This window comes from Scophthalmus maximus, chromosome 14, assembly GCF_022379125.1.
Source record: "Scophthalmus maximus strain ysfricsl-2021 chromosome 14, ASM2237912v1, whole genome shotgun sequence".
Lineage (NCBI taxonomy): Eukaryota > Metazoa > Chordata > Actinopteri > Pleuronectiformes > Scophthalmidae > Scophthalmus > Scophthalmus maximus.
Window position 1 is genome coordinate 17467200 of NC_061528.1, and position 18684 is coordinate 17485883.

Below are 18684 nucleotides of genomic sequence, written 5' to 3' on the forward strand. Positions count from 1 at the left end.
GGAAAATGAAAAACACATTAAAGGGAAGCAGGACAATGCAGTGTGCCTCCTCTTCCCTCTGAGATTTCCTCTGCTGACATTACCGTCTCAGCTCCAATATGAGCCTCGGTGAACAACACGTGCAACTGTGTGCGTGTCTCTGCACCGCTAAGATTTTGACCCCGACAACAGATTTGTCTGTGAGCTTCGCCGAGTTCAGCTTGGGGGGAAAAAAGTGAAATTCTTGCTACAGTACAGTGATGAGTTAGAGATCCATAACACGACTGACAGTCTAAAAAGATAAGAAAACAAATATTCAAATATCTTTTTTTCCTCGTGATATTTGTTCACAGTAATTTGAAACGATACATTTCAAGAATTTTAAACATCAAACATCTGGACAAACATCGTTCGGAGACAAAACCCACACACACACTTTCTGTACACACACAAAGCCTGACAAGCACACACACACACACACACACACACACACACACACACACACACACACACACACACACACACACACACACACACACACACACACACACACACACACACACACACACACACACACACACACACACACACACACACACACACAGGTAGAATGATGAAACATGGCAGCAGAGGGCCAAAAAAACCCCAATCCTCCTGCTACATGAGTTTTGCAGCGGGGATTTGCTGACACGCACACAGACTTACTCAGTGCGTCTTTGTGTGTAAGTTTGTGTGTTTCCACTGTGTCTGTGAGTGTCTGTGAGCAGCATCACCACATTCTGCTACTTGTAAGTGCAACGCTGACTGTGTAGAGTGTGTTTGTGTGTCTTTTCCAGAAAAGCAAGCAAAGTTGTGTCTGATGTTGAGGGAGATGGATTCATACACGCGCGCACACGCACACACACAAAAAGGTCACAGGTATGAAAACTACTAACGTTGTGATGTCAAAGGCGGACATGAAATACAAGCAGCCGTTTGTGTCACGTTCCCTGTGTTTCATTTAATCTGCGACATTTTAGTCTGCTTCATCAGCGTAATCCAATGAAGTAGCATGGGCCTGTAGCGCTCCCGAAACACGATAAACACACGCGGGCGAACATCGGGAACGCAATATCCCTGCGCCTGCATGGTTGATGTGCAAAAACTAGGGTATTAGTGCAATCAGATTATTTCTCCAAAAAACAAGCAAACAACACGGCAGCTTGCACACGAGCAGCGGTACGGTCCTACAGCACAACACTAGAGAGAGAAGAGGAGAACAAAATGCAAACACGCCTTTGCCAGCTTTTAAACCCCTTGATATGTAACTGGAATATGGCGTGCTGTGATCAGACACTGTCAATACGCTGCTTTATGTGTTATAAATACTTGAAGGTTTAATGTAGGCGACGCTACTGATGGTTAGAGCCGGTATGCGACATTAGTTTCACAAGTGTAAAATAAAAAAGGTTCTGCACGACAAAATCTTCAAATTCACACAACTGAATCAATTCTCGTCGGGTTCCCGATATTCAAACTCGCGCTCAAATCCTCCTGCGCAGCATTCGTTCTCCCCCGATCAATATCTGCCCACCTTGCACCGAGCCGAGCCCGCTCTGCCAGTCATCAATACCCCGAGACGAGTGCGAGAGCATCTCCGTATCATGGATGTCCTGGCATGCCCCGCTGACCAATGAGGTGGCGGTGGAGTTGCAGTTACTTGCTGAGACGGGCCAATGGCATCTTTGGTACCGGGCAGGGTTTTTTTTTCCAGTGCGGGAGGAAACTCGACACCACCAGACGGGACAGCGGGGAGGGGAGAAAGGGTGTGGCCACCCCCAGGCCAGACATGCTGGTGCTCCACTGGGCCGTGTGTGTGTGTGTGTGTGTGTGTGTGTGTGTGTGTGTGTGTGTGTGTGTGTGCGTGTGCGTGACTATACTTGTAAAGACCTGTATGAGCACTGGACATTAAGATTAACACTTTTTCTCATTTGGTTTGAAAAGATGAGAGATCTTGGTTTGGTTTTAATAATGCAAAGGGTGGGGGTTTAATTTAATTCTTTTTTTTTTATCATACAAGGGACAGTTCTCAATATGCTCTCAGCTGATTTTATTATGGAATGAGGAACTCGCAGCTCAACGGTTTTTCCCCTCTCCGAGGGGTTACGAGGAGACACGCGAGGAGGGGAAGCGAGCTGTGTACACATGTACGTGTTGAGCGATACCTGGACCTCTGACCTACAAACGTGGATGTTTGACACTTGTCACCACTAGCGAGCCACCGGGAAGAGCCACACTGGAAGATGCCACTGTTTATGGTGCGCACAGTACACAGCCTGTGCCAGTCTCTCGTGTTACATAAACAAAGCTTTCGCCGGTGAACCGTGGTGACCTCTCCACCCTCTCGTATTCACCGCGCACGCATACATACGCACACATGCCCGTCAACAGTCTAAACAAATATTTAAAAAGAGGTTAACAGCAAGGTCAAACAAACAAAACCCTTTGTGGGAGCACTTCATCCATCAGTGCACTCCAAACAGAGTGCCAGTTTGCACACTGGGCCCCCTTTGAAGACGGGCTCCGGGCGCCGGCCATTCGAGCCCCGCGGTGCCAAATATGTATGGAGCATCACCCCCAATTAATGCCCTTTCTACTGTATATTTTCCCATATGGTCTTACGACGGTGAGCACCGGACACAAAGCCCTGTCATCCCCAGGAATGGGGATGATAGTTGGGCCCCCGAAGTTAGATGAGCACTCGCTCTCGACCCCCACACTATTTATGTACGCTTCCCCAAGTGCCTTTCTCCATAGGCATGCCACAGCAGGGGCTTCACAAGGGTCTGTTTGTTTTCATAGCCAAATGGGGTTCCCGCCCCCCGAAAAAAAACACAAATTAAGAAAAATAAGCGCATGCTTCCACATGCAACAACAAAACCCAAACACACCATTCGGAAAAAAAAGTGCATGTAATCTAAGACATCCATGGAAATGTATTAGTGAAGAGTCCAGTGTTAGAGTCCAGTGTTGCATTGTGTCGTTGCCGTATCCTTGAGTATCTTTAAAGTGCTATATAAAACTATATGTATATTATTATTATTATTATTATTCACTCCTTTGTTTTACACCCCATCAAATAAAAACAACAACATATTTTTCAGTCATCTCACCTGTTGCTTATGCCCTAGCTGGCTCTCTCACAGTAGCATCTCCCTCTTCATTAGTTACAGCTCTTCTTCTCTTCCTTGGAAGAGTGACTCCTTCACTTGGTTGGAGTCCGGAATTAATCCAGATAAATTTATTGGATAACCAACCACACAGGTTGGGCTGTTCAGCGTCCACCCACGTGTGCTTTCTTACGTTTCTAAGTACTTGGTTTTGATAAAAAACCTCTGGTCCAAATTGCCTTTGGGCCTCCTCAGGACGAGGAATGAGTTCAAATGAACATTACACACTTGCTTGACCAACCTTGCTGTAGTCGAATGTTTTGCAGGGAGCAGAGAGGTTGTCCACAGACACAGATTGACAGTGTAATAAGGTTTCGCACAATTGAAATAGTAAAAAAAATAATAAAACATGTTGATACTGCGGTGTGCTCCCACAAATAAATTAAAATGTTGAGGAAACACTGAACAACACTTGCAGGTCTCCTGCAGTGTTGCCACGAGGAACATTCTGCTTCCTCGTGGCTTGTAACTGCCAAAAAATGTTTTCACGGCAGGGATCAGCAAAACCGGCTAATAGAAAGTTATCAAACAGAAACATCTTACGGAGAAGGTGACGTGCAACAACAACGTGATTCATAAGACAAACACGTTGTTCCTCCGCCAACTACAGCCACCAAAGCTACTGTGTGCAGGTGTGTATGTGATGACAGGTAGCCTGAGCATCATACACAAAGAAATTATCAAATAATTAGAGTATATGCACGTCAACATCCAACAAAAAAATGAAAAATGTACATGTATATCAAAGCAATGTATTTTCCTCATACTTTTGTATGACGTGTTTGTTGTGTTTGTTTTGTGTCGGTATGGATTTATTATGATCAGAACAGAAGGTGTGCTGCCCAAACCGAGTTTCTCCTTGGGGAACAGTGAAGTCAATTCAAATCTTGAATGTCCGTCCGTGTTTTTTATTCCGTGAACGTGGCTGGTCACTTCACGCACCAGCGGTCCAATGGCCCGCTGCAGGAGCAGACACTGCAGCACAGAGACACACAGAGATGGAGGAGGTGGGGTAATCACCGCTCAACCAAGCTACTCGGAGTCTAACCACGCCGGCTGCCCCATTGCGATGCACTGAGAGATTCGTGGTGCTACTGTAGCTACACACAGGCAGTCAAACTTTTCGATCAGCTACAGTATATGTCAACACTAAAGCCTTAACCTGAACCACACAGACTTCATTTTAGTCTATTTTAGCGCCCAGGGTAAAAGCTTTTACTCTCCAGTTTCCTCTTGAGCCATTGGATCAGAGGTCTTAGGGTGTAGAGATGTGTAAGACTGTAAAAGTGATTCATCATACAGGATGTGGAGAGTCAGGATTTTACAAAAGTCCACAATTTGCCATTGTATAATCAAATCTTGTTTCTACCCTGCAAAAAGGCCGTAATGCATATTTTCACGGATCCCAATTTGCCAGACAGTTCTGCTCTGGCTCTATAAATACTGTTGGGTTTTTTGCGCGGTCAAGAGGTCCGACGGCAGACAAGGACACACATCTGTGTCACGTCACGCTGACAGTTCACGGTCAGGCCGACACGCCTCCGTGGGATCACAGCGCTGTTGCGGTTGTGCCATGACAACAAAGGGGCGGCAGCTCTAGGAATGACAGTCCCCGGGAGGCGGTGTTTACGATAAAACAAAGCTTTGTGAGGAAGAGCGACAGGCCAAAAGGGGCCGAGCGCGGCGCCCGACGGGGGCGCAGACACCTGGGAAGCAAATCGGCCCGGCTTACAAGGATGGCCCCACGGTGAATGTGGCACGACGCGGCGGTGCTGTGCCGACAGGTTGAGAGGGCGGCTTGTTCAAGCTGACTCAGCCTGACAGCACAGGGCATGATAATGCAAACAATCCTGCTGCAGGCATGGCCGAGCACTTCCCAGTCCACACCGACAGACACAGAGCAAACTCTAGTCTCCGGCAGCGATTCCTATCAAAATGAACACAATAAGTGATGAGACAAGGGGTCGTCGGGCTCCACAAAGCCATGTCTGTGTTCGTCACGTGAAAAAATGCCAGTGAATAAAACAATTTCTAACAGGTGACGACGATGAAAAAATGTCTACAAAAAATTTCTGAATGTGTCCACGTTCCAGGATTTTCCGCAGCATAAGCAGCATAAGCGCCATAAACGTCGAACGACAAAGGGTGGAAGTGAGATAAGCTCTATTTATTTCCAGACGGGAAAGATGTGTTTGCTTTATGTTGTGAGGTTTCCCTTACGACGGGCATGGTGATGTGAAATCTGCTTGAACGTGACCAGCGAAATGCCTCCTCTCTCTCTCTCTCTCTCTCATCTTTTCATCCATCACTGTGTGTGTGTGTGTGTGTGTGTCTCTATCTTTAACTCCTGCTCTCCCTCCCTCCCTCCTCTCACACCCCCCATCCCTCTGCCGTGATCAGGCAAAGATTATGGATCACACAGAGGGAGTTATTTATAGGCCAGGATTCCCAGGGGAGTTCCTGGCCCCTACGGGCATCTGTGCACTCAGACAAAACCCCCATGCATGTTTAATTACAGTTTAGGGAGGAACTGAGCGCACACCGTCATTTGCAATTAAAACCCAGCGAATGTGTGTGTGTGTGTGTGTGATAATAACAGGGCAGCACCGAGACACATACAGGTGACAGTAGCACAAGACACGCAGATTAAGGATGAGTGGTAATTGCTGACAAAGTTTCTCACACACACACACACACACACACACACACACACACACACACACACACACACATGCACACACATGTTCACGGAGAAGGGAGGCAAACACCATGGCGACTGGTGGGATTGTGACCGGCAGTTGGTTGGACAAGGGAGGAGGGGGCGGGGCTAGGAGACGGAGGGAGAACCAATGGTTCAACAAATGGCCTGCATGTGCATCGAGCTCAATGCTTTACTGAGTTAGTGCTAATGCTGATGTACAGTATGTCACATTGCATGTCCCTGGTGTGTGTGGCGTAGCTCGTCGTCCTTTGTGTCACTACAGCTCTTCTCTCCTTTCTCTTTCTCTGCAGGAAGGCTAGCCATTGTGATTGACAGACGGGGTTTAAGCCGTTTGGTTAAGGCAATTGAATGTGCTCTAATATAATCATTTACAGATTAATTTAGCGATAACGTGATTCCAGGAGGGGTACTGTATACAGAGACATAAATCACTATCGCAGCCCTGTGAACTCAAAGCTCAAGTTGAGCTGGGATAGCAGCAAACAGCACAGACACCACACATGAACCAAGACAGAGCGATACGGGCCCCATGGTGACACTGCAGGCGCAACGGCCACCAAACCGAAATGCAAATGAAACTGTTATTATGCAGTGAATCCACAGGGTGGGGAAGAAATCTAACTCAGAGGAAAAAAAGCTTTTTACTCCTGCAAAAGTGCTCCTCACAAGAAGGGAATTGCACCGTTTTCTAAATTTATCGAGCAATAAATGAAGCCCCTTTTGTAACCGCGTTATGTTTCAAGACGGAAACTTCCCACACAAACTGAGGCAGAGACACAAACACACACATGGTACACACACATGTACACAACAAGCCGTGGGGAGGGACAGACAGAGGCCACCGCCATCTGCTCCATTCAGTTACAGGCAGCACTGAGTGGTGCTGAGCGAGATTCTCCATACATCAGTGCCATTCAATAAACACTGTCACTACTCAAAGCCGCACACCCACACAGCCGATGAACACACATTCACACACACACACACACACACACACACACACACACACACACACACACGCACGCACACACACACGCACACACACGCACTAACGCTCCTCAGGCGAATACACATGCACTGTAAAAAAGATCCCTACTGTACGCTCAACAAGTTTATATAAAACACACGTACTCTCAAGTCTCACACTCGTACACACACCAACTTAACGGAACACGCCAACGTGAAATTAATCAGCGCACACACACACACACACACACACACACACACACACACACACACACACACACACACACACACACACACACACACACACACACACACACACACACACACACACACACACACACACACACACACACACACACACAGGCACAAAATAACATAATTTACGCAATAAGAAGACAAATTACAAAGCAGCTCAATAAAACTTAATCGAAAACACGCACACACACACTATTAAAACATAAATCTGTGCATAACAACAAGAGCTCTTACCCATTAGTGGTAATCTTGCTTTCCGGCTGTTGAGTGTTTGTGTGTGTGTGTGTGTGTGTGTGTGTGCAGTGTACAGTATCTCAGCAAGAGAGAGAGAGAGAGAGTGTGTTCGCAGCCGAAAAAAGTGACCCTCGGAAGAGAGCAGTACAGTCCGCTGTGGCACAGAAACACAGCAGACCGAGCTGGTTTTCGGGGTGAGAGCAGATCTCTCTCTCCCTGCCCGTCTTCCACACTCTCTCCGTCTCGCACTGTATCGCGCTTCTCTCCGCTTCTCTCACTGACGCGCTCCGCTCTGTCCTCCGGCTGCCGCTGCCACTGTCCCTCCCTCCCTCCCTCTGTTCCCCTCCCACTCTCTTCCTCGCTCGCTCGCTCGCTCTCTCTCACTCCCTTTCTCTCACAGTGACATCAGAGGACAGTCTCAGGCATGTTGAGAGTACGAGGCAGGCACGATCAGCGGGGAGGCAGAGAGACTGCGACTGCCTTCTCCCTCGACTGATTGACCGTGGCGTTCCATGTACTTAGCTCTGAACGAATATCGGTGCTGATGTGTGTTACTTGTTGCACACACAGACATTCCTCGCTGAAGCTCCCCTACACACCAGCAGCCCGACAGTTGTTGTGTAGTTGACCTGGTGATAACGGATGCTGCTTGGCCTTGCTAAAAAACTTCACCACCACGGAAAACACACATCAGATACGTTCACTGCGCACACACAGAAGACGCTGCTTACAGTTGGGGCTTTGTATCCAACCTCAAACTGTTTGAATACTGTGCCAGCAAATATTGCATGGATGTTTTGTTAAAAAAAAGGATAAAATGACCATCATAGAAACGTATATATATATAGATATAGATATAGATATATATATCTATATCTATATATAGATATAGATATATAAAGCAAATTTAAAACACAAAGTAAAAGTAATATGATTTACACGGCATACAGTTATACAGCTGCCAAACAGTTGAGTTGCAGTTTATATCGATGTCTGCCTCTCTTGCGTTATGGCCAAAACGGTGTTTTTATGAGGTCAAAGCGAACTTGACTTTTGACATTTAACCATCAAATTCTAAGTCGTTCTTCTTTGAGGCCATGGCTGTGTCGGTCAGTCAGGGCCCGCCTCCTTCGGTAGCCTTTGAACACCGACTCCGTCACAGCGGCGCAATGCCACTGTCCCCTTTGGAAGGCTCCTTGAAACGCGGCCGACAACTGCGTCCTTACATTCCCGAGGAAACCAACCGGTGGATCCTTCCCAGCCCAACCTTGGCCTGGATTAATTTCACGCTGGTGATGAACGTTCGAACCGTGGGCAACTGCAGCACCGTTGCTTGGCGAGTAACGGTGGAACGCGCTGGTGACGGCAAAATAAGACATCCGCTATAGATCAGACAGTTTCATTTTGGTTTGGTCGTCGTGTCAAGTCTGGTCCATGAATTGGGAAACAGCTCGTACAGTATGTGCCAAACTTGTGTTCCCTCAGATTTTGCACGTATGAAAAATCCAAAGACATAAGGCCTCTGGCAACGGCTGTTGCTGGTGTGGAGACATAAAAACACAAATAATAAATCAAGGGAGAGGAACTGAATCAGTGTTGGGCCACATTAATACATCAATGACTGAACAGAGCATTAAATATGAATAAAGGGGTTTTGATTGAATGATTATGAGAAGCAATTAAAGCGACTGGAGAACGAGGCTGTTGAGTTGCATCAGGGTCCAAGAATGACAAGTGCTCCTCTGGGGGGGATGCTTGATGTATTTCTTACCGTCATATCAACGGGAAGTATGATACTATGCATTGCAACTCTTTATGGACAGTGTATGAATAGAAACAGAAAGGACGGGACTGACTGCAGTATGAATAGCCGTTTACTCTGAGAGTCTAATTGCATAAATTACCTCATTTGTGCGAATCCTCATTTGCGAGAGAGTCTACTTTATCATTCCTTTTTAATTAAACAGACCCAAAGACTGAAGAAGAGACAGTTGTGTACTGAACCTGCGCGTGCTGGATGTGAATGCTCAAGGAGCTGTGTGCGGCACAACGTTGAGCTGTTCCAAAGGTTGGAATGTCATGCCAATGTCCTCTGATGCATGGAAGTGGTAACCAATGGTACATGTTTGGATTAATGGGGTAAAGAGGTAGAGAGTTGCTTTTAACCCCACTACATGGTGACCACCTGTGAAGGTGGCTGCAGCCATGCTGGGAAATATCTGATGTCCCCAAACTGTATGAGTAGTTTGTCCAACGTTTACAAGGTTATATCAAAGAGTTCCAACACTGTTCCTTTTGTGGAAGCGGCATCCGTGGTATAGCTTAGTGGGTAACACCACTGACTTTGGTACAGAAGGCTGGGGGTTTAGATTCCAGGTCATCCCAGTGTGGGCCCTTAGGCAAGGCCCTTCTTGCTACCTGCCTCGATGGTTGTATGTCGCTTTGGACAGCGGGGTCAGCAAAATGAATGGACTGCACTGTGACTGAAATCATGTTATTAGTCAGTATTTTTGCCTCGCACTATGCGATCAACACTGACCTGGGTTGCAGGCATTTGCACTTTCACCATGGACGTCAAAATTTAGCAGGTTCTGTGTCAAACTCATCTAGAGGATCAACAAGAGTTTGGGTATGACCCTGTGACCAAACAGCAGTGTTCACAGTGGGAGAGCCTGAAACCTGCAAGACCCAAGAAGGTGGGTCAGGTTAGACGGGTTTTCTTTAACAGTCACAGGGCAGAATGCTGTGACACTGTCTCATACTGCACCTCTCTGAGGTGTCTGAGGGGAGGACAATCGGCACTAATTACTTGAATTGTGGCACTATGGTAATTGGGTGCTCCATCATGAAAACCTACCCGGTCATGGCACGTTGGAAACACGTGAGTATTTTGGCCACAACAACAAATCCAGGGGTCTCCAGCCACCCTCCTTCAAGTTGAAGTGCTGCCCAGTTACACAGTGGAGGGCAGACGGATTGAAAGAGAGGACTGAGGTGCTTGAAGCATTGTATTCCTACAGAAGGCGACTACTTTGAAGGGGGTGTCGACCAAATTTTTCGCTTGGTATAGGTGCAGTTTCAGAACTTTTTGATGACACCTTGTAGATCACCCCAAGGAGTTTTGAAAATCAGGCAAAAATCTGTGGGGGCGACCGGAGATGTGTTGGATCTTTATGGTGAAGGAAAAATATTTGTTTTTCTTCAGTATCACTTTTAATCAGGCTTGAGAAGAAATATTTTAGTCACCAAGAGGCATATGATTATCTATGATCCCACAATGATGCTTTTCACTTTTTTTTTGCATACAGAAATTAGGTCTAGGCCTGTCACGATATTTATCTTACGATACATTAACATGAACTTGATCATTTCTATTGACCTCGATAATCGCCATACGTCATTGTGTGTACATGCGTGTTTGTTGACAGCCAGTCACGCTGCTTCAATCCTCTCATCTGCTCTGGGTCGCAGGCGTAGATCCATAACATTTCTCTCAGCAGCCTTGTTTCTTCTATTTTCATTTTGCTAAATTATTGCGGCCACTACTTCCGAATGTTATTAAATGTCATGAAGTCGCAATTACACGACTCTGCGAGGGGTTTTATTTTACCATGACAAGACACAACGATGGAGCGCTGTAGGCAACAAGCCACTGAGGAGAGACAGTGAGGACAAAGCAGTGTTACCTGGTAATCTAAGTTGAAATTCGGTTCTGCTTATCGGTTATCTGCAAGGACGTGACTACATAACAGGAGGTTTTTATTCATCCACCAGGACATGCCTATCTATGTCACACATCAACGTACCGTCGCCTGTGTTTTGATTGGAGCTCGTGCTTGGCATGCTGACGTCCGACCACCAGAGTGAAACACACGGCAGTGAACTGTCAAAAGTCTGACTGTACTTAAACAGAGAGAGCGACGACAAGGCAAAGTGCAGTAAATGCGGGTCGTTTATTAGCTGCAAGTCAGGTCGCATCTCGAATCTGGACAAATGTTTAGGGCAGCGTGACATTGATGTGGAGCAATGCACAGTGTTTGATGTCTGCTCAGCAGCATAAGCTCCAGTAAAGCTCTTTAAAAAGCAGTTATATGTTGTGCACTGAATTCTCATCAGTTATCACATTTTGCCCCCTCCGCTGAAAGAATTCTACAGGACAACAGGAAACTGTAGTCACAAATGTGTTGGAGAGGAGTGCAGTGATTCTCACGCACACAAAGACCAATAAGCCTTTGCTTAAAGCTCACATGATTCAGTTGCAAAAAATGACAACAATATCGTTTATCGCAATAATTTCTGGCCTAATAATCGTCTGACTAAAAGTAGTTATTGTGACAGGCCTAATTAGGTCTCTATCAAAAACATGGCAATGCTTCCAGATATGTTGAAATTACTCACGTCAATTACAGTTACTGATTTGTTTCTTTGTTTTTTTGTTTACCAAATTTAGTAAAAAAAACGAAAAGTAAGCAGATTATGTAAGTGCATTTAAAGGCGCTGACTTTTTTTTAATACACATTTCCCCCCAAATTTGTTTATGTGTGTGTGTGTGTGTGTGTGTGTGTGTGTGTGTGTGCGTGCAGGTGCATGTAGGGTTGTCTGTGTGTTCTGTGTGTGTTTGCCTGAGCTATTTTCAGTGTAGAATCCAGGAAGCCCAAGTTTTGTTTGATCAGACAACACACACACACACACACACCTGGCTGCGATATAAAGTCTGCGTTATCAGCTTTTTGTATGCCATTGACGTCAAAGGCTTAGCTGGATTTCATACAGCCATGACACTGATAACAGCTAATGCTACTGAACCCAAAACTCTAAAAGCATACACACACACACACTCACACAAACACCCTTTCATTTTTAGAACAGCGAGAATCACCATCGGGGAGGGAACTTGCCGAACTGCGACTGTGGGCAAAGGAGCACCTCATAAACTGTGTGTTCAAAATCCATGTGATGACATTAGGTTAGTGGGTAACCAACACGGTCAAAGATCAGTAGTTGCGAGCAAGCAGCTTGTCAAACAAATATGAACAGTGGGGCGCATGTGGACAGCATTTGAAAATGTTTTTTTATTCTTTTTGGCCATGATATGGCATCCAAAAAAAAGTTGAAGAAGACCACCAGGGAATTACCAAGCCTGGGAGCATGTGTATATGAACAGCATATTTATGCAAGCAATCCAGATTTTTAAGTAAACAAGCACAACAAATAAAATCAATTCAATACAAGAAGAAAGCCAAGCATCTAAAACCACACAAGAGATTTCCTAACCTGTAATGAAAAATTATGGTTACAAAAATGTTCATGTGGTTAAAAACAATTTCGTCAGTCCTTGCGAAGGAGCAAATGTGTGCACCTACACAGTCAAATCAAATGAGTATAGAACTTCATGCAGAGACTTATAAGGGAATTGAACGAGCTGGTCAATTATTAGCATCAATTGAAAACAACACGTATGAATGGAGAGAGAGAGAGGGGGGGGGGGCTTTTACCGTTATTTGCAGCAACCTGTGAGAGAATCAGACAAGGCGATAAGTGAGCATATCCCAGATAAATAGCGAGTGTATCTATCTGCATCATAGGCAGCGTGCGCATGTTCTTTAAATAATGCATGTGGCATAATGATTGCGAGGCACGCTGAAGTACACACTATGGCAGCCAGGCAGACAGAACTGATTAATAAGTAATGGACGGTGTCCGCCTCATAATGCACACGCACGGACGCACGCACACACGCAAACCATAACCACAAGCTGGTTCATGCTCAGGAGAGGGAGAGAGACAGCGGCTCTTATTTTTGAACCTTCTTATGAGCTTGTCTTTTCCCACCTCCTCCCCCGCAGTGACAGGGGGGGATGGTGGGAGGACGCTGGGTTGCTTTTTTCATCCATCTCCCCTGAGAGCCCCAGACCCAACTCCAAATGTGGAGATACAGTGTCGTTTATTATTGATTTGGGTTATTTATAATACACGCTCTCATCCCCCCCCCCCCCCCCCCCCCCACACACACACACCCCCAACCACCCAATAAAGCTTACCGTAGCAATGCAATAACTTCCAATAACAATCACATGTTCACTGCTGAAGAATAAAGGAAATATTATGGTGTGCCAAAACCTTGTACTTTCTCCCTCATATATTCCAAAAGGTTATTGAAAAATATATATTTTCTAAGTCTATAGAGCTGAGCACAAGTAGAGAGCCCCTACCTCACTACAACATGACTGCCCTTGTTAAAGACACACATTCCTGGTTACACACATAAAACAACCAGCAGTGCTGAGGGTGCAGTGTGCCGACATGTCCAAGGCACTTTGATGGGGTTGACCGTTCCCAGCTGCAGAAACATCTGCTCAACACGGAGCAGTGCTCTAAACTTTGAGTCTGGGTACACAGCTACATGCTTGGAAGAAGGCAAATGGCACTTACATGTCTGTCTTACTGTCTGGAGCTTTCATCTGGGGTCCCCCAAAGAAGCGTGATGAGACTACACCTCTTTCTCCTCAAAAGGTCCACTCGTGTCTGTCAACACATTGTCTCGGGCCATTCCCTTCATCAATATTCATAGTGATGGAGGCCCAACAGCTATGTAAATGGTAAAAGCTGCTCAAGAAATTATTCTTATTATGCTTTTCCAACTGCATCAGTCAATGATAACTGTGTATGTTCCGTATTTCTTGAGAAACAGATGAGTGGGGTTGTAGTACCAACTTGAGTGCATGATTCTTTTGGATGCTTCCTTTTAAGGTGGTGAAAACTATTTGTTTTATTATCTCCATATGCGCAAACTATTGTCTAATTAAGTTTACAGGCAACTTTGCTCTGAGAAAAATATCTGACCACCCCCACACTACTTGCGTTTTATTTTGGCACCAGGTCCTCAATCACGCAACGGTGCCAGCTCACGCTGAATTGTTTATAAAAAGGAAGAAACCCTATGACAGGGACACCTGATATGGTTTGTTGGTTTGTGTAAATATCAGAAAATGTCACGGTCTCTGTGATTCACGTCTCTCTCTCAAATACACACAAAAGACTTCACACAATCCTATAATCAAGTTTTCTGGCTGCCATTCCGATCTTGTTGAGAATCTGCATTCCAAAAATCATCCATAACATAAAAATCAACTCATCAAGGCTTCAAAACACCTTCTTTAAATCCTGTCATGGTAAGACAAAGAATTGCTTTGAGCTCTTGGCTGCAGCGGGGAGCTCTGTTCATTCATATTTTACGCCCTCTCCTTCCGTCTCAATGGTAATGTCTTCCCAGTCTGCACCGGGCTCGCAGGAGACAGAGAGCCATTAGCTGTCGGCGATGCCAAACTGAACCAGAGATGTCAGATCACCACACCGCTCCCTGTGCACTTAAAATATCAAAGTGGGTCACAGGAATGCCCCTGTGCACTAAGGCCCGCAAACAAACAGAGTACAGATTATAGCAACCTGCCTAATATGGGCCTTGTCAATAATGTAAACAGACAGAGAAGATGTAAAGGTGAGTCCTGGTGTTAGCCATGGCAAAGGAAGGAAAAGGAATTCAGACTGAGAAAATCCAAGGTTTCCCTCTTAGGTGTCGGCCTGCTGAGTATCAGCTATGTGAAATAATAACACTAGGTCCATTGTGTGCGAGGGGTCTTCTGATGAACGCTAATATCACCTGTGCCCTCTGTGTGTAGCAGGACAAGTAACACAGGGCAGTTCTAACCTGTGGGATCCTATCCCACTTTTCCTGAACGGCTGCCACCAGTTCAGCCCGCTGTGGTGACTTGGGGCTGTCCAGGTCGCAGCCCGTCAGTGACAGGTCCAGTGGCTCTCTCTCGCTCACGCAAGCGGCTCTTTGAGCTTCGATGAAGCCCCATCCGACGCGCAACTTCACTACAGCTGAGGGCCGGCCTGTAAAAGGCCCATAGCACCTTCTCTTTGTCGGATCGAAAGTTGCGGCATACTGACTTCTTCACTTTTTGTTGATCTCATCTTCGCTTTAAATAGACTCTGAGCCACAGGCCAAAGTTTCAACTCCTGGATCAGGACCAGTCCCTGAATCCGACAAATGAGCGATAAATACGAATACAGCCAAAATGGGAGTCGACGAAACAATAACTTGAACAATAGTTCTTACTATAGTTGTGGAAACTTGTTTACTTTTTAAAAATCTGTACATTTCTTAAACACTATACTTTAACTTTATTTTTCTCTTCGCCCCACTTCGAAATTGGTATTTCATAATGGCAGACAGCAAAAATTTTCTATTTTTCTGTTCAACAACTTTGTGGCTTCTGTAATGAACTCCTCTTACTGGACTGAGGAAGGCCAACCTCTGCTCATGGTGGTGTTCGTCAGCCAGAATTTGGAAAAAACCTCGCAAGAGGAAAGAGAAAAGGTCTGAGCCCTGAAGTGGTCATCCATAATAGATAGGTTCCAGAGGACCCTTCTAGATCCATATGATCCTGCTAGGGCTTTTAAAGCCTTTACACAACACACCACTACATTAACAAGAGAGGTTAACGGGAAGTGAAAGGGTAAAGAATGGCTGAAGTCAAATGAAACTTTGAAACGTTTATTTTTACATCTGCACATTGACAGACACTGTAAACTGTAGGGATACCCAACATCAAATACGTACCTGGAAATAGAACAGAAACTAGAGCATCTAATTTGTGCCACCCCAATGCCAGCTCTAATGAAAATATGACATATTACCGAGTATGGCAGGAAAACTAATATGTAAGCTAGTGAGACATCTGCCTTACAGTGGCAACAGGGGAAGATAATGGAAACAACAGAGGCACATCAACAAGTTGAAATCGAGAGAACTGCAGAGTTTGGTATTTACAGCGGTTCAGCAGTTATTTGGTTTGAGCGCCTTCGTTTGGCAGAAGCTCGCCGGTCCATCCTATCACAGACTAAGAAAAGGCACTTGGACAAATGCCTGGGACATACAGTTGAATCATATTAGCATTTACATCGTAAAATTACAAAATCAAAAATCGTTTATTTCTGAAGAAATTGGTCGGCGCATTCACTCGTGGAGGAGAAGTAAATCAGAGCAGAGCTTTGTGCCGAGTTCTAGTCTGGTAAACTTCCAATGAACTCAATTTTGTGCTATTGAGCAAAAGGGCCCTGATAGTCACATTAATTGTGCCACATTATTATTTTAATTTCAGTTTCTGTTCCAATTTGAATAAACTGTTTTAACTTGTTTGATTAGCGACCCTGAGTAAAAAATAGCTTTCAGCTCCAGATATTTTAGACAGAGGCACATTTATGTTGCGGTGGTGTGTTTTGGGTACGACTATAGACAGAGAGATGTTTAATAAATTTCACCTATTAAATAAATATGAATGCCAATTTTAACCAGCAGTATATGCAGCCGGTAATATGCTTAGTTTTCAGGCATACACTGACTACTGGGAACAATGTCAGCTGCTGATTTAAAGGTTGGATACACTAAAACTAAAATTTAGTGTCCTGTTCACAGTCTGAACTGCATTAAATTATATTAGTCCCATCCACTCCTAAAAAAATAAAAATATAAGAGTTTGTATTTCAACACTCACACTCCAGACGTCTTCCAAAGCTCAGCCAGCCAGCACAGCAAAACACACCAGGCCGTATGAAACATTCATGACATGGTAACATGGGGAAAATCTTTTTTTTACCACACACACACACACACACACACACACACCTATATAGCTGTCAGGATAATGGCACTGATGCAGACAAAGTGGGTTAAGGCACTGTCTGTTCTGCTGGAAGACAAAAACAAGTCTGCCTCGCAGCACTCTGCCACTCTTTCTTAGACCTGAATAAAAGGTCTGTGTGTGTGTGTGTGTGTGCGTGTGTGCGTGTGTGCGTGTGCGCGTGTGTGTGTGTGCACGCGTGTGTCTAACAGGGTTGACATGAAGGCCACAACCTCAGGCTATGTCTGTAGATATAATTAGGCACTGGGCACTGGTACACTGTCTTGTATTCCCTTTATAACTCCCATCTCTCCCTTTAGGATTAAAAAAGAACTTCACCTTTGCTATCCGATAGCTTCAGGTTTGTTTGTGTTTTGCCTTGAACCTGCTGCCTCAGTGCAATGCAGAGTCCGCGGGCGTGTCGATATCCCTTTTAATTTCAAATGTGCATACATTTTGAGACGGTTTAGAGCAAAAAAAGAAATAAAAGGGAGATGAAATTAAGGTTAATGCAGGAGATCATATTTCAGTTCATCAGAAGTTCAAAAGAACCATTTGGAAACATCCCTTGGGCAATGAGACTGCATTGTGTGTGTGTGTGTGTGTGTGTGTGTGTGTGTGTGTGTGTGTGTGTGTGTGTGTGTGTGTGTGTGTGTGTGTGTGTGTGTGTGTGTGTGTGTGTTTGGCCACTGACTCAAGCCTACACCAAACTGGCACAAGGGAGAAGAATCCATGCCAGGTCAGGAGGGTGTATGGGGGTGGTTGGGGGGACTTTGGGGGCCCATCTGGGGAGCTGGCACCAGGGCCAGAGGGCTGTGTGAGCTCCCTGGTGAGCATGTGTATACAAAACAGGTTGTATGAGGAGAAGTGGTGATTCAGGCAGGTGCTGATAGTCAGTGTCACTGCTGGGGTGTAGGACTCAAATTCAATACAAGATTATGACTTCTTGTAAAAGGGGTTGCTCAAATCAATCTGATTGGTTCATGGCCATAGCTGTGACGTTGAATCAGTTTGCACATGTCCGTATCAATCCGCGACTGGCGTAAGTAGACGTGAGAAGTGACGGAGTGAAGTTGAGGAAACTTCCGAGAGCTGAAAGCACAAAACGCCAGCTTCGTGTTGGGCCAAACAACGCCCCCCTTGACTGTGGAATAAAGAGCATATAGCAGAACCTGTCGTGAGCTATTGCTTACTTGACTTCTGAATGAGGAGTACAATCTGATGGCTAGAGAAAATTAAGCTGAATTAGTGATGAATAAATGCAATTATTGTTGTTGGGAAGTCTCAACTTTCGCTCTTTTCAGGATAACTTCAATACTTTGATTCACCGCAGATGCTTCTTTTCCTTCTCTCTTCCCCCATGAAATGTTGAGCATCAAGTGCAGCAAACCCAAAATTGCCAGGGGGGGGGGGGGCTGTGCATGTTCCTTCACTTTGCACTACACAACCCCTCACATATTTACATGTCAGGTTTGAAGGTCAAGCATTCAGTCACACACAGAGAGACACATGACTCCATGTTACAGTGAGCAGGGAGGGAGGAGGCAGGGGTCTGGCTGGGAGACAAGTGTCTTCGCGCAGTCACGGTGACCTGCAGATCGGGGTGTTGTCTGGAACACGCCTCACTCTCCAT

General features: G+C 45.4%; 1 protein-coding gene across 7 annotated transcripts in view; it reads right to left on the minus strand.

Moving 5' to 3' along the window:
- The window catches only part of hdac4 (histone deacetylase 4), a 122263-nt gene that overhangs the window by 49236 nt on the left and 54343 nt on the right, over positions 1 to 18684 (minus strand). The window contains exon 1 of one of the 7 annotated variants that reach the window (XM_047337068.1): positions 7366 to 7650. The exons of the other annotated variants lie outside the window; for them this stretch is intronic. Within the exon in view, the coding sequence (XP_047193024.1) occupies positions 7366 to 7369 (4 nt within the window). The 5' untranslated portion in view covers positions 7370 to 7650. Of the gene's footprint in view, positions 1 to 7365; positions 7651 to 18684 lie in introns of those variants that run through there. 7 annotated transcript variants of the gene reach the window in all.